The sequence below is a fragment of the Tympanuchus pallidicinctus genome, unplaced genomic scaffold, assembly GCF_026119805.1.
Source record: "Tympanuchus pallidicinctus isolate F22 unplaced genomic scaffold, pur_lepc_1.0 scaffold5, whole genome shotgun sequence".
NCBI classification, from domain to species: Eukaryota; Metazoa; Chordata; class Aves; order Galliformes; family Phasianidae; genus Tympanuchus; species Tympanuchus pallidicinctus.
The window spans coordinates 17996563-18012283 of NW_026294769.1; the positions used below are offsets into that span (position 1 = coordinate 17996563).

The following is a 15721-nucleotide window of genomic DNA, read 5'->3' on the forward strand; positions in this document are numbered from 1 at the left end:
AAGTCACAAATACAAAATGATCCTGAAGCTCCAGTACTAAGGCAACAGCAGCTACTTTAACATTCTCCATGGAAGTACCTGCCTCAGGCTCTCATCCTCGGTGATATTATATCCCAGAGCACATAGAAACTCCAGCATTTCACTTATGCTTCCTCCATCAGCCTACGCAGCTCCCAGTGCCACCAGCTAACTGAATCGTTGTCATCAAGCCAGTATTACATTCAGTCTCTGCCATCATTATTCTCTTTTTCTTCTTTATTAAGTGTAATGTCATACACTACTTCCAACAATTTAGACTTTAAATGATTTATGCTGAAATAGTACATGGAAGCCATATGATCTGCCACCTCCAATGAATCACTCCTTTTTTATCTCCTATCTTCTTTGTGTCATTCAACACTCCTCCCATTCTGCACGCTGTTGTTTCAGTTTAAGAACCAAATAGCACCTCTAAATAAAGCTACCATCCAAACCTCTCTCAAACATAAATAAAATTTTTAAGAAAGTATTACAATAGCTTAGCTGTGTAAATGTACTCTTGTCGTCATTTACTTTCTCTGCACTTCATTCCAAGTATTGTTACAAAGAATATATGGTAAAAATTTCCCGGTGCAGGTCAAACAAACTCTAAATTATGGCTATATGTACCCTACAGACAGCAACAGGCTGCAACAATGAACTGATTTTACATGACCCTTCATTGATACCATAAACAATTGCATATACAAGAGTTGTTTTCTCAGGGCGTCTTCATGCCCCACACAGGTTTTCCATTTCCTCACTTTCCTTTTTAAAAGTTTTTCCTGTGGCATTCAGTCACCAGAAAGAAGAGGTATACACTTATGCTCATCTACACTTCTATTAGAATTTTGACCATCATCAAACTTAAAACAGAAGTAATTATTCTGGGTAAACTGAAAATTCAGAAAAATGGCTAATTATGTGCACATGGATTAAATGTAGAGTGGCTGTGCATATATTTGTCTAAAACCTGTGGCGGATGCCTTGGGTCAATATTGACTTAGGGATTCCTAATGTATTTTTACAACATCTAATTTTGAGAGCAAAGTGTGTGCTGCGGAGAACATTTGGTATCACAATAATTAATCTGATTTCTTCGCAAACAAACAGATCACAAGTCCATTGGTAAACATTTAAACAGCTTACAGCAAACACATTCTACATGTCATATAATTTATTATCAACTAATCCAGACTACTAACTATTTAATTAAAATAGAGAGCTACTCTACACTTCTTGCAGATCCAGATCCAGATCCTTATTTGGCCCTCTGGGTATCTGAATGTGACCAGCTTGATGCAGAACTTGCATCCTGACCTATAAGAAGTAAAGACTAAATAAAAAGGAAGAAAATTTATTCTGACTGAAAGTGAAAACCACAGGCTTTAGGCCCAGCCAAACATAAGTATTTCTAGAGATGAGTATGATATTTTATTACTAAGAGATGACACGTGGTTAAAAACAACATCCTCAACATGACTGCTGTTTCTGTAATTTTTGATACTTTTGTCATGGTAGACAAATGACACTGAACATAAGGTGCCCCAAGAGAAGCCTCTCTTACCCTTCACAGATGTGAATGTGAATTACAGCAGAGACACAAGCAAACACCTGAACAGGACTGATTTTGCAAATCCCTTTGGCATCCTTTTTTAATGCTACAAGGAATAAACTTATTTTATGCTCAAATGTCAAAAATGCTTAGAGAAAACCATGAGCACTCAAATCAAAAAGAAAAATCCAGTGGATTTCACATATAACTTCTAATCATTTACAGGAAAAAAGCTCATAAATACCTTCAATTTCTGAAAAAAAGGTAACTCTAGCTCTGCCTTCTGCCTAGTGCTGTTGTTTGATTACAGTAAAGTTCTTTCCAAGTTTTTTTTTCCTTTTCCATTTTCAGTCTGGCCCAATTATCCACAGGTGTCAGGAAAGTATTGCAACAAGCATAGTATTTTAAAATTTTAAAATATGATGTTTTAGGATTGTGCCATCCCCTCTGGCAAGGCCTGCTCGATGCAGGATAGGTTACAAAAGGTTTGGTCCAGCAACGAAGTCTTGCCCCTGCTCCGAAAAACAACTGTAAAATCAACACAGGATGCCTTTCCTGCTGGCTAAGATCGGTCTGTTACCAGTTTTGCCACTACTAGCTGCTGTACCTGCATCAGCAAAACTTGTGAAGATCTGGCCTTTGTGTTTTTCTGCAGTCCACTGTGGCTGTGTACTACCAATGCTTGGCATTACCTTTGGCACCCATTTTCATCAGGACATGTTTTCTATTTTTTTGAAAAGCAGATATGAGATTCCTTCTGTGCTGAGTTATGGTTGATTATGCATGAAGTCAATGAGATGACACCATGCAGACAAATGGGTCTGGTGCTTCATCCTTTGAAAATATGATGCATGTAATAAAAAATGTGCACATCAAACTAGTAGTGTAGATGTTCCATGTTTGGTCTGAAACTATGCTTCAGAATTAACACTGTCTCATTATCTCACTATTTTCTAACTCACTCATGTAATAGGATAGTTCACAAAATGCCAGTCTCCCACCCCCACTTTACATAAAGCTGTATGCAAATACTAGTTGGGATATCAGCAGTCACCTATGCACTTGAAATCATACACAGTATCAAAAAAAAGCTCACCATAAATGTACACAAAATAATTTAATGTAAGATCTTGAAAAAATGACTAGAAGTTATTTGTTCAAGAACTCTGGATATTCCCACTGACATGCCATCCCACCTGCTTCAAAACATTTCTGACTGTATTTGCCTCATAGGACAAAATTAGGAAATCCCTAACCTTTTAAAGAAAGCAAAGCAAAACAATATTTCAGGCAAATCCCTCTGTAAAATATACTTCTCTGTAATGATCTGCCTCTAAAGCATCAGGAATTATAATGTGATTCATTTCCATTAACATCACTATGATTTTATTGTCCTTACCTGAACTGTTCGTCCTGCATTAATGTGCTCTTCATGCAGTCTGTCCCAGAGTCTGCATCTTTGATACTAAAAGAAAGAAAAAATACTCCATATAATTGCTTTTTCCCTTCCCCACGTGGCTAAGCAGAAAAAGGAAACCTCTTTAATTCCCAAATTAACAGTAAAAAAAAAAAAAAAAAAGCTGAGTCATAGACATTTCTGCTGCAAAATCAGAGAATTAAATGGCAATGTATTTTGTGGATAATTTTGCACAACATCTTTTTCATTGAATTGCAGATAATCCAGGTTTTGGCATCGGTTCTTAATGGCAAAGAAATACAGCAGTGTCCCAGCGCTGCTGTGCATAAATCACTTGGTGGTCAGTAAAAGGAAGGGAAGAGCAAGGAAAAAGGAAGCGAGGGCTGGGGACTGGTCACATAGGACACCAAGGTATCCGATATTATTTACATCGAGAACAACGCTCATTACACAACACTACTGTTTACATTTACACTTTCCATTTTTTCTATGTAGTTACACAGTTGCAGTGATCACCAAGGCAAATCTGGCACCCATCTGAAGCTCCACTGGTGTTGTGATGGGAAACAATCCACATAGCACTTCACACTGGACAGACCAGAGGTCATTACTCCATTAGCTAAATGCAAGTTTTGAAAAAATCACTGCATATCAAGACATACAAACCTTTTCATTATTAAAATGTATCAATCCCTGCTACTGCCTGTTGACCCAAGTAACACACATGACCAAAGCAGAGAATGCCCCGAGTAAAACAACAGAAAAGCAGAAGTTACAAATCCTGGAACAAGTGATGAAATCATCAAAGGAGAGATTTAAAATTCTAGACAATATTAGGATGTTCTTTTAAATTGTTTAAATAACAAAATATTTATCACTATTTTTGATGTACTTTTATGCAAATTTTTAACTCCCCAGTTTCCTAATATGCTTTGGTGCTAATTAAAATACCATCTTATCTACTATGTGCATATTTTATTGATTATCTCTCTGGTTACAGAGGCCAGGGTAATGAGGATCGCACATTACTCTGTTTGCTAAAACATGCCAAGAAACAAGAAGTTACTCATATTCAGAGAAAACTGTTCCTTCATGTTACAATTTTGAAGTGCTTTCAAAGAGAAAACACTTAACACTCAGGTAAGTCATATTAAAATTATTTTTCTTGAAAATGAGCAACTTCTGCATAAATTATTACACTATTAAAATTATAGCCATTACTCTTTAAAATAAAATTCACTAGAAGCCTGGATCAGCATTGGGCCTTCCAGTTCAGTCATCCCTGAAGAAGTAACAAGTACTTCTGAGAATGAAACAAAAAAGGTTTGGGAAAAAAAAAATTATATTTTTTTTCAGTTTCAATTGACTGCATTATAATGTTCTCAATAATAACAATTGAAAAAAAGGTTTTCCAATTAAGAAGAAAAATAATTCCTTAGGAAACCCTTCTTGCTTTTCACCATTTCTAGAAATGCCCAGCAAATGTATGGCCTCAAACAACATCATGACTGAATACATGCAGAGCAATGACATTTGTGCTGCCAGAGAACTCTTCCTCATTGACCCACCTTTGTCGCCCATCAGAAAGTAGGCCACACTACTGCCAATGTTCACCTTGTTGGGCCCAGGGACAAGACACAGCAAACTTTGAACACAGGTATTACTTCTATTTAGCATTAAGAAATACACATAAAACTGAGGTCCACAAATTAAAAAAGCTGACAGAATACTCACATATTTAATTTGTGCCAAATAAAATTTTTGTGCCAGAAAAACAGCCAAATAGTTACACTCACATCAGAAATACAAAACAAAAGTTACTCTTAGACACTCAGTCTCTTTGCCTGCTTGCCTTTTTCTCCTTCAAAGACTGTCTTAAAAAGACTTTCAGGTTTATGTTTTGAATCCATTCCATTTCTTCCACAAAGTATTTACTAGACATGGAAAAAACTCAAAACTCTTCAGAATGCCTTCTGCATTCATTTTAGTAGCAGGCTAAATCTTAATTAATGTCAATTTGAATAATAGAAGTCTTAGGCAAATGTATACACTGGGATGAAGCCAGCAGTTAAGACTCAGATTTCTGTGCTCCTCATTTTGTGTCACTTCTCCTTCATCCATCATCTCACCATGTCAGCAGGCTCATGTCAAAGAGAACAAGTGTTTTGCAAACTACTTTAATTGAGCGCAGCTGAGAAAAGATTGCTATGGTTTACACTAATTCTTTTTTGTTGTTTTTTTTTTTTTTTCCTTAGGGACTGTTAATCCTCCCCAGCAAAGTTCAGGATAGCATGCCAAAACCCCCTTCTTTCTCTCGCCAGACAGGAATGAACAAATTTGAAGCTCCTTTGGATAAGCATGCATTTTATTCCCTATTTCAGAGTGAAAGAAAACAAGAAATCTTAAGGTAAAAAAGAAAAAAAGAAAAAAAAAGGAAAATAATTTTTAAAACCCATAAGCATAGATTACCAACTTAATTTTAAAGTCTTTAGGAACTTACATACGGAACACTGGACTCAAAACAGTGTTTCACGGTCATCTTTGAAAAGCAATACTATGATGGTGGATTTATGGTATGCATTTCCCTTGGAAAGGTGTACTCAAGGTCACATTTCATTATATATTGATTTTATAGTTTCTTCAAACAGTGATTTAGTAGATTAATTGTTTGGACTATCTCTGGAACCTCAGGTTTAAATCAATATTCATGAAATGAGGTTAGAGATATTGGCTTCATCATAAGTAAATAATTTTGCTGCTCTAAGCAATTTGACATAATTAGTGATTTTTGCTTAAAAGTAGCCTGTAAAATAAACAAGACTAGATTCTACAAAATTATCCTTTAACCCCCAGAGATATTTGGTTTGCATGACTGAAAGTTAAATTTACAAAAAAATATTTTTGAGAAAACCACTTAAGCTGCTGATGCCAACAGCATGCAGAAATACTGTAACACATTCATTATGGGCTAAAATGCATATAAAAGATATACAAGTGTAAATCACTATGGAAGTATTTCAACCAAACTACTGCTAGAGTTCTAATAATCTAAAACTTACTTAAGGAAAAGATTGCAAATGCAGCTTTGATGTATTTTTATTCTTGTGCTCTCGTAAAGCTGTCAAAAATGTGAAGTTTGGAATAGTAATAGTTCTTACAGCTTGGTTTAAAAAATAAAGAAACTTCCAAATTTTAAGAACATTACCCTAAGTGTGGACTTTTCAAAGAATAAGGCATTCAGAGACTAGTTTTATACTTGGATGTATTACTTCTCATAAAGCTGTAAGCTGTATTTCTTATCAATACAGAGTTCTGACATTGTCAACACTGCTCAATAGCTCCTGATACAGTTGCCAAGTGTTTACTTAGAAATATTATCAGTAGTTACTTGTTTCTAGTAATTCTACTTAGTAATAATTCAAATATCAAATCTGCAGTAATAATTCAAATATCAAATCTGCCAAGACTTGCATCGTCTAAAGATACAAAATTTTTTAATTAACGTTAGTCTGAAGAAAGACAAACCTGTACTAAATGTTGCTCTAGCTTTTGGCTTCCGTAAAAGAAATGTTCTGCAGGAAATGCACTTAATTTTAAGATCAGTTTGCAAATATTTAAGAATTGTTCTAATACACAAATTTCTTAAGTTGATTATATCAGTGTGAATGATCTGTTCAGTCAGTAACCTAAATAAGCTCAAGAAATGTCCCAAATACTTTTAGACTGCATCAGATTTGTACATTAAAATATAAACTACTCAATAAGCATGGTATTTTAATGAGGCCAAGCAATGCCATTACAAGAACACTGGTTTGTATTTCCTATAATTAAATTGTGGCTAAGAATGAGCTTCTCTGGCAGCACTTCAAACAAAGTGTTAAATCACAACTAATCTAAAACCTCATTTCATCCCCAGTGCTACTATTTTCTGAATTTTCTTCTAGACACAGAAAATCATCCTTATAAAGATTCCCCTTCTGTCTGCAGAACAGGAATGCTTAACTCATTTCAGTTGCTGGGCCAGTAAAAATGCCAGTTGATCAACACAAGGCTGAATTAAGTGGAATGTATTTCAGCCCTTTCCTGACACCATGGTAACTCTATCTGGCTAGATACAGCGTAATTATTCCTTGTTTAAATACCTAAGAGATTTCCAGTAGCATCAACAAGTAGCTGCCCACCCCTCCTCACCAGCTAGGTGCTGCTACTAAATGCGGCAGCTCCCAACACCACCCCTCACACTAATCACCTCTCTGTTTCTCATTACAGCATTCAAAGTCACAGGAAGCCCCTTGGCAGGGAGCTTATGGATGCTAAATAAGTGAGGGTGGGGGCTTTTTGTTGGTTTGTTGGGGTTTTTTGTTTGTTTGTTTTTTGTTTTTGTTTTTTTTAACCTACAAAACTCTGCCTCTGTGCAACCAGGAGATTCCTCTTTATGCTGCTTCCAGAGACAGCTGGGAAACTTCTGGTTAAGAGAAAGAAGGCAACAACTTAGCTACCAAGCCTCTCTCTATTTGAATGAAACAGCCTGCATGGAAAAAACACTACAAAGCTCTCCTCTAAGAACCCTCTGCATCCCATCCTATTCCATATCACTCTTTACCATTAACTAACTCTATGGCCACGTGCACCAGAATATGCACACACTGATCCTAGAAGCTTCTCCTGAGGTATTTAACACTTAAGGCTCCTTGCTTCCCCAGTATTCTCACCCAAAAGCAATTAATACTGACTCTGAATCAGTACTGCTCTGTAGTCTGGCTACAGCACAAAGGAACTCAAGCAATTGTTCTTGGTGGGAGAAGCTGGAGATCAGCTTCTGGCCACTAGAATAAAATGGGGCTGCTGCAAAGTGGCTAGTTCCAAGGCAAGAAAATGCTGAATCCACTGGCATCTAGGTAATAAAATTTATTAGACAAACAATGAACAACAAAGTGTAAACAACAGGCTGGAAAAATACAGTTCATCTCGCTAAGAAGCCACTGCTTCAGGCAAATATACTACTAAACTTTTTAATTTGTGAATACTGCAGTTCATATCCTAATTGCATCCTTACTATGCTCTTACAAGGAAACAGCCCCACTATTGTTTGCCATCACTAGTCCTCACAGTGCCAGATCTTCCCTCCTCTGTCTCAGTTTTTTCTATCTTCTCACAGTCAGTCACTTCTGCACTGTCAACTTCCATCCCAACATACTTCTTCACAATTCTTCATCTAGGAATGAGCTAAGAAGTTTCCTTTCGAGCATGCCCCAGCACTGGCTAAATCCTTCAGTAACCTTTGGTTGGTAGAGTTTAACCAGCATCTACTGAGCATCTGCAAACAACCTTTTTTTATTTTCCAGAATCATCCCTCTTGACCAAAACACGGCACACTTCCAGAGGCACAGCAAAATGTGCAGTCCTTCCAAAGACCACCCCACAAACAAACCACAAGTGACTGTTCCAACCACGTCACTATATTTCGAAGAAATGACTACTAATAACATACTGTTCACTTACAATCACTTAAACTAAGCATTTCTTATAAGCATAGATGGCTATCACTTAAACACATTATTTCCTGACTACGTTCCCAGAAACTATAATAAGATTTGTTTTCCCTCTTCCCCATCCTCAAGCAAGGCATAAATCTTGCACAAAAAATCTCATTCACATGATTGCCTATTTGGTAAAGTTACAGTAAAGTAACAAGCACGTCTTCCAAGTCACTCACTCTCTTCCTTATTTATTTAGTTATTGATTTGCTGTCACAGAATTGTAGGGGTTGGAAGGAACCTCAAGAGATTACCGAGTCCAACTCCCAGCTAAAGCAGGTACCCTACAACAGGTCACACAGCTAGGAGTCCAGGTAAGTCTTGAGTATCTTCACCAGAGACTCCACAACCTCTCTGGACAGCCTGTTCCAGTGCTCCATCACCCTTACTGTAAAGAAGTTCTTCTGCCTGTTGGTACAGAATTTCCTACATTTGAGTTTTAGGCCATTACTCCTTGTCCTATCATTATACACCACTGAGAAGAGCCTGGCCTCATTCATTTGCCCCCCTTCAGATGTTTATTAACATTAATACTTGTTTTAGTGAACCTCTTATCACCTTTCTTGACAAACCAATCTGTTTGTTTCCACAGGCTACGTATTTTTTTTTAACCACTAAGCAGAGAGAGGGGACGTTCGAATCTGATCACTTACACAGCTAATTGCTACAGCTGTCCCTGGCACAGTTCTGGCTGCATCAGATTGCTCTTATTTAAAGAACTTCTGATGATAGTTAGAGTTAACACAGCAGTGTGGATGCAGCCACTGTGTTTTACAGAATATGGGGGTTTAATAATATGGACATTAGGCATTTCGTGCCACAACTGCCCTGGGCATGTTCACTTTATTACTATTTGAAGCATACACAAGAATTTAACTCAACGGTGATTTTTTCTTGGAAGCATATTCAGTCTCATTATCACATACAAACCAATATCAACCAGAAGCATTTAAACATTATAAAATCCACGCAATCACCTTTCAGCGCGACTGCTGTAAAAAGACCTACATTAGCAAAAAGTGAACACTAACCTTCTCAATATTTATTTGGTGTTTTCTTAATCTTTCCAAATCTGTTGGAATTGCCACTTTAATGAACTTCTGAATGGCAGGTTCAATTCGACGGAGCCTAACTTTTTCATCGTCTTCAGACATCCTAAAAGCACCTTGCAAGGAAGGCAATACTTGCTACTCGTCCAGTATGCCTTTACCAAGGTAAAACTCCCTACAAGAAAGAGAGAGGAAAAAAAATTGCAGGCTCACAAAAATACAGTCATTTAGATTTTTAAAAGAAAGCAAAATAAGGTAATTCAGCTTTTCCAACAAAACTGTGCTTGAGTACAGTATTACCTACCTAAAAAATGATACCCTATTAGCATTTTTATTTGCATTTGAATGCATTACTCCCGTTTAGTTACAGGCATTGGGAATCTACTTTCATAAATAAAAATTTAACTGTAACAAGAAATAGCTAAATAATTAAGGTAGCTGCAAATAAAGATGCGTAAAGATAGGTGGAAGCCCTTGTTGAAATAACATCCATGATTAGATGCATTCCTTGAGCTCAAGCTCTGCCAATTTACATCTTGAAACACCTTTAAAGTTGTAACACATACCGTGAAAAGACAGTAATTCTGGAAGCTCACTTTCCAGAAAAAGTAAAAGCTTCTGACTGAAAATTTCTACTTCAAGTTGCATTTGTCCCTTCCTGAAGTCATCACAGCATCACCCAGCAGAGAGTATGAACAGGTTACTGAAATATTTGTAGAATCAGCACACAAGCAGCTTGAATTCTGTTCTCTGCATAAGCACAAAGCTTAATTTTCAAGTCTCCCTTCTCTAAAATACGATACGTAGGCAACAACATGCACATAACTGTAAATAATAGCGTTTAAATGTGTGCGCGTGAGTAGCGCAAAGGAATGCCATTATGCTGAATGCACATAAAGGGCAAGAAAAACTACTGCGAGATAATTTTGTAATTTCAGTACTGTATAAACAGAGGTTATTCAGATGAGATTTTCTTTCTTCACATTCTTTTTTTAACAAAAACGAGATTGAATTAATGGTAGAAAGTTTTGCCATGACTGTGTTGAAAAAGACGTGCTGACTTAGTTGCCTTAAATTGCTTGTACTGCAACAGCACCTTCAGCAGAAGGCTTTCTCTGATTTTACTCTTCCAGTAATCAAACTAACTTCAAATAATTGACTTAGCATAATCTTCCTGTTTACACAATATAACAGGTTAAAAAAATATATCATTTTTCAGGCAGCCAAGCAGATTAGTGTTATTAAAAATATACATTATTTTTCTCATGTCTAACCACAGACAGTGGGCAGTCCCTGCACTGGTACCTACACTGCAGGGATGACACCTACACCTTCCCTTAACCTTTGAAGGAGCCAAGTGTAAGTGTCTTCCACCAGGCCAGGGGAAAAGGTAAAAGAACTTCAGGCAAAGAAAAGCTGGGTTTCTACATAAAGTTCCAGATTCATCACATTTTCCAAAACAACTCCAAATAAAACAATTTTGAGATTTTCTGGAGGAAAAAAAAAAAAAAAAAAAAAAAGAATGCTAAAAGATGACTTTCCCCATTCATGTATTCCACTCAATAAGGAAGATGAGAAGTTGAACAAGTTAGAGGAAGTCAACCTGTAAGACTTCACTGTAGAATTACCACTGAAACATCTTGTCCTTCTTCAGAACCGCAGAAGAAAATTATTTCATCGGTTGATTTTGCAAGCATTACTAAATCATCCCCACTTCAAACTGCACGGAGATACGCCACCAAAGAGCCTTACAAATCCCTTTCTAACTCCACGCATTCAGCATTAATAGTTCTTTGTCCAAATCTTCGAATAAACATGCAGCGTGCGGCCTCACTTCTTTCAGGAAGAGAAAAGAACTTTAAATCCTTGCGTGTTGATTCACTGTTCCCATCATTCTAAAACCAGTAGGCCTGGTCCCCGACCCCTTTGAAAGAGCCACTCGTATCTCATGGCTGAACTCCAGCTTGAGCTTAGCCTGGATTCTTCTTGCCACGAACAAAAGATGAAAAGCATTATACACCAAACCGCACTACTTCCGCTTTGAATACACATTTAATTTCCTGGCAGCTTATAAGCTAATCCACTAGTTTATGAGCTAGAATTAATTAAAATTTGGTTCCTTAAAGAAATTCAGTATCCAAGTCATGCTTTTCTTCTAATAGAATCATGTTGAAGAAGCGATGACACAAGTTCTTTGAGCTCACTGCACGGCATGTGCTAGTGGAAAAACAGAACTCATTCTGGTCTCAGCTGTTCTGAGACAAGTTGAATTCATCCTAATTTGGTACCTACCCCTTACTGGTATTTAGAGATTGACGAGTGTCAAAACCAACAGTTCAGATAACTTACCAACTGGACTACTGTGAAGGAGAGTTAGTGTAGCTAACAGCCATAGGTCTTGAGCAGGTAAGGTGATAAAGCCCTTGGTTTTAAATCCAAGTATTTAGCTGCATGAGGGCTCTGGGTAATCACTTTCTCCACCTTCCTAATTCCCAGGCTGTAAACTCAGTAACAACAGGGTCTGTAAGATGCTTTAAGGCACTGCTGCCTACTATACACTGCAAACAAGGGATGAGAAACTAAGAAAGAAATAGACAAACTCCTTACATCCCCTTCAGGTCTTCTGCTTTTTTCCTCACATGATATTGCTGCATTTGTAACAAAAATTCTAAGCTATAAATTATTGATAAGAAAAAAAAAATGCAAGAAAGTAGTACCTCTTTGTTTGAAGTTAATATAATTCAAACGCAGTTAAAAATTACATGGTTTTCTGGTATGTCAGTTCCAGATGTAATGACAAAGAAATCTCAGCTTTCTTGCATACTTTATTGTGTTTGCGTTTTCCTAAGAATAACACTCATAGTTAATTTCCAAAGCAAGAACACTGTTTCTCCAGTAATCTCAGAGTAACAGCATAGCATAGGCTGGAATGGAATTTCAGAAGCCTCCTAGCAAAAGCTAGATGTGGCTGCAGAGGCCCTGCCCTGTCAGATGGACACTCTGTACCCTTGCCAGCCCTCTGCTCCTGTCTTTGATCATTTTCAGATTAACAACACATCAATAAGACAAAAACCCTTCATTGTGAGTAGACCAGCTTGTGTCCACCACCTTTCAGGGAATCATGGAGGTTGGAAGGGATCTTTGGAGATCATCTAGTCCAACCCCATGCAACAGCAGGCTTCCTGCAGCAGGTCGCACAGGAAAGTGTCCAGGTGAGTTCTGAATCTCTGCAGAGGACACTCCACAACTCTCTGGGCAGCCTGTGCGAGTGCTCTGTCTTCCTTACAGCAAAGAAGTTTTTTCTCATATTCATATGGAACTTCCTGTGTCTCTCATATTACTGCTGCATACCTCCAAGCAGAGTATGCCTCATGCCTTCCCACAGCCAGCAGTGACATCTCCCCTTCCTTTACCTTCTCTTCCTAAGGCTGATCAAACTCACCTCACCCAGTTTCTCCTTTAACACTGTGTGTTCCAGCCCCTATCCGTGTTGGCCAGTCTCACCAGTGCTGAACAGAGGGGAAGATCCACTGCTTCAACCTGCTGTCCTCCAACCACATTCTCAATGCATCCTTCAGTGTGCCTGCCCATCTTCTTCTGCAACAGTGTGCTGAGCCTCACATTCAATATCATGAAGTCTTTTCTACACAGCTGCTCCTCACCACATCACAGACTCCTGACAGCCTGGAACACACTCCTGTGAGTGTCTAAAATATAGCTCAGTTTGAGCAAAAAAAGCCCAAGACAAGACTGTGTCATTACATCAGTAATTTAAAATTAAAAAATTCAAAAATTAAAATTATATCCTTATTAATATTTACATTTTTTACATACTGGCCCCAAACTGGAACTAAAATTAAATTATACATACCATTAACTTAAGTGTTTGTACCTAATATGAAAACCACCTATGACTCTTACTGCTCAAAACAGTCCAGTATCTTCAAAATCATTTAAGTGTATCTTACATAAAGGATTAGTCTATGGCCTCTTGTTTGAATGTACTTCTCACAGAGTAATAGAGCCTGAGATGTCCCACTGGCCTGATCTTTATTAAATAAATGCCTATATAAAGCACACAAAATCTTTATATAGCAACTCACTTCCTCTTTCAAAAAAGGAAAAGTCCAAGCAGCATACACTGTCTTGTTTCATCATTTAAATTAGATAATATAAGGGGTAAAAAGATTTTCTCAGAATCATGGAATTGCCTGCATTGAAAAGGACCACAATGATCATCTAGTTTCAACCCCCCTGCTACATGCAGGGTCGCCAACCACCAGACCAAGCTTTGTGTGAAAAACTTCCTCCAAATATCTAACCTAAATCTCCCCTGTCTCAGTTTAAAACCATTCCCTCTTGTCCTATCACTATCCAAACAGTATTCCAGATGGGACCTCACAAGAGCTGAGTAGAGGGGGGAATATATATTTTCACATACATAATTCCCAACAGTGAAAGTATCAATTTAATTCTGACAGAACTTCCTCTGTGGCAGTGCACAGAAATCACATTCACACAGTTGCAGTCAATGAGAAGATTCTTACACTGTACAGTAACATATCACAAATTTCAGTAAATGCGGTTGCACGGATCAAATGTTAAGCTGCAAAGTGTCCTTTGGTAGGAAATACAGTAGGAAAAAATGCAGAATAAGCCTGAAGAGTTCTATTTACCCAAAGAAATGCAATATAATGGTCCTATTTGAAGCAAAGTCACTTCTAACACTTCAAACAATCAATGCCACCAAAAACAGTACCTCAAGCATAGATGTCTTGTTTTAAGGGTTGTAAGGTCAAAAAGCTTTCTCCTTTTATCAGAAGTTTATATTCAAACAGTTAGAATACAGATGCTAGAAAGCAGAGATACACAGTAGCTTCCTCAGTAACACGTGAAGGCCCCAGAACCGAGTGGCAGTGAGCTTTCACTGCTGTTCGCTAGGCTGAGCTCTGCAGTTAGCAAGGAACACACTCCTGTGGTGAGGTACAGCCACCATGCACTTTGGCTCTGAAGTTCCATCTTTCCCTGCTGGCTGTGACAAGGACCTGAGGCTAAAATACAGTATTGTGACCTGTCCCAAAGCACTGACAAAGTGACACAAAAACACATCTATGCTAATAGGGCTGAGAGCTATATGCAGGGGGTCTCCTGTGGAACCACCAGAATTGGTGACTGTACCCAACAGCCTGCAGATCCCAGCAGGTCACAACCCTGTGGATCACATAGCAAGGCAAACACCACCTAGACAGAGCAGTGGGCACACGACTGCATGTGAGGAGACCCCAGCAAACCCTGGGCTGCCCTTCCAGCTCTCTGCCAGCTGCAGAAGGCCAGACAGCACAGCCACCTATTCATCCAGATGGATACAAAAGGCACGAGACCAACACGTCAGCATTTCTGGAGCAAAGCTAAACAGGAAGAGCGAGTTCCTCGTGGACTAACAGCCACCATATGCGGCCAGAACATACTTCAACCCTCAATTAGAGCCCTACTTCTGACTTGTCCGTATTCCCGGACTACAGCTGCAACAGGTGACCAAGGGCAGAGCTTCCTGCACCCTGCTTACACAGGCAGCAAGGTGGGGGAGCGAAAAAGAGAACGATTACGTCCTACATCAAAGCTGCCGGTGGACGACTCCGCTTTCTTTCTGCCAAGCGAGACCGCCGTTTATAAAACCTGGGGGAACACAGCGCTCAACCACACACCGCACTGTTTTAGTCGCACGCTGCCTGTCCCGTCCCTCTCACCCCTCCGAGGGAGGGCCGGCCCCTGCCCGCTCCCGGGACGCCACACTCCCAGGAGGAGAGAGGGGAGGTCGGACACGCAGCCCGACCGGGACGAACCCCGGGGCCTCTCAGAGGGACGGTGGCCCACCCGAGGCCTACACCGCGGCTGCGGGAGCGGAGCGGCTCAGACCACCGCCCCGCGTGCTCCCAGCCCCGAGGCGGGCTCCTACCGTGCGGAGGATCCGCGCTCAGGCCCCGGCCCGGCCTTGCCCTCGCTTCTGAGGCGAGCGAAGCGAAACCGAAAGCAGCCGGACCGCCATCGCCGGAACCTGGCGGCCGCTCCGGCCCCTCCCCCCTCGTCCCCTTCTTCCCTCCTCCCCCGTCGGTGCTCCCGCCGTCCCACCGCTGCGGCCCCTCAC

At 39.3% G+C, this 15721-nt stretch overlaps 1 protein-coding gene across 3 annotated transcripts in view; it reads right to left on the reverse strand.

Annotated features, from left to right (window-relative positions):
• The window catches only part of STX17 (syntaxin 17), a 32371-nt gene that overhangs the window by 16541 nt on the left and 109 nt on the right, over positions 1-15721 (reverse strand). Inside the window, exons 1-3 of one of the 3 annotated variants that reach the window (XM_052704155.1) lie at positions 15533-15652; positions 9559-9751; positions 2973-3038 (exon numbers count right to left, since the gene is read on the reverse strand). In XM_052704155.1, coding sequence (XP_052560115.1) covers positions 2973-3038; positions 9559-9681 — 189 coding nt within the window. In that variant the 5' untranslated portion in view covers positions 9682-9751; positions 15533-15652. Of the gene's footprint in view, positions 1-2972; positions 3039-9558; positions 9752-15532; positions 15653-15721 lie in introns of those variants that run through there. The other 2 variants (XM_052704154.1, XM_052704157.1) reach the window with 2 other exon arrangements.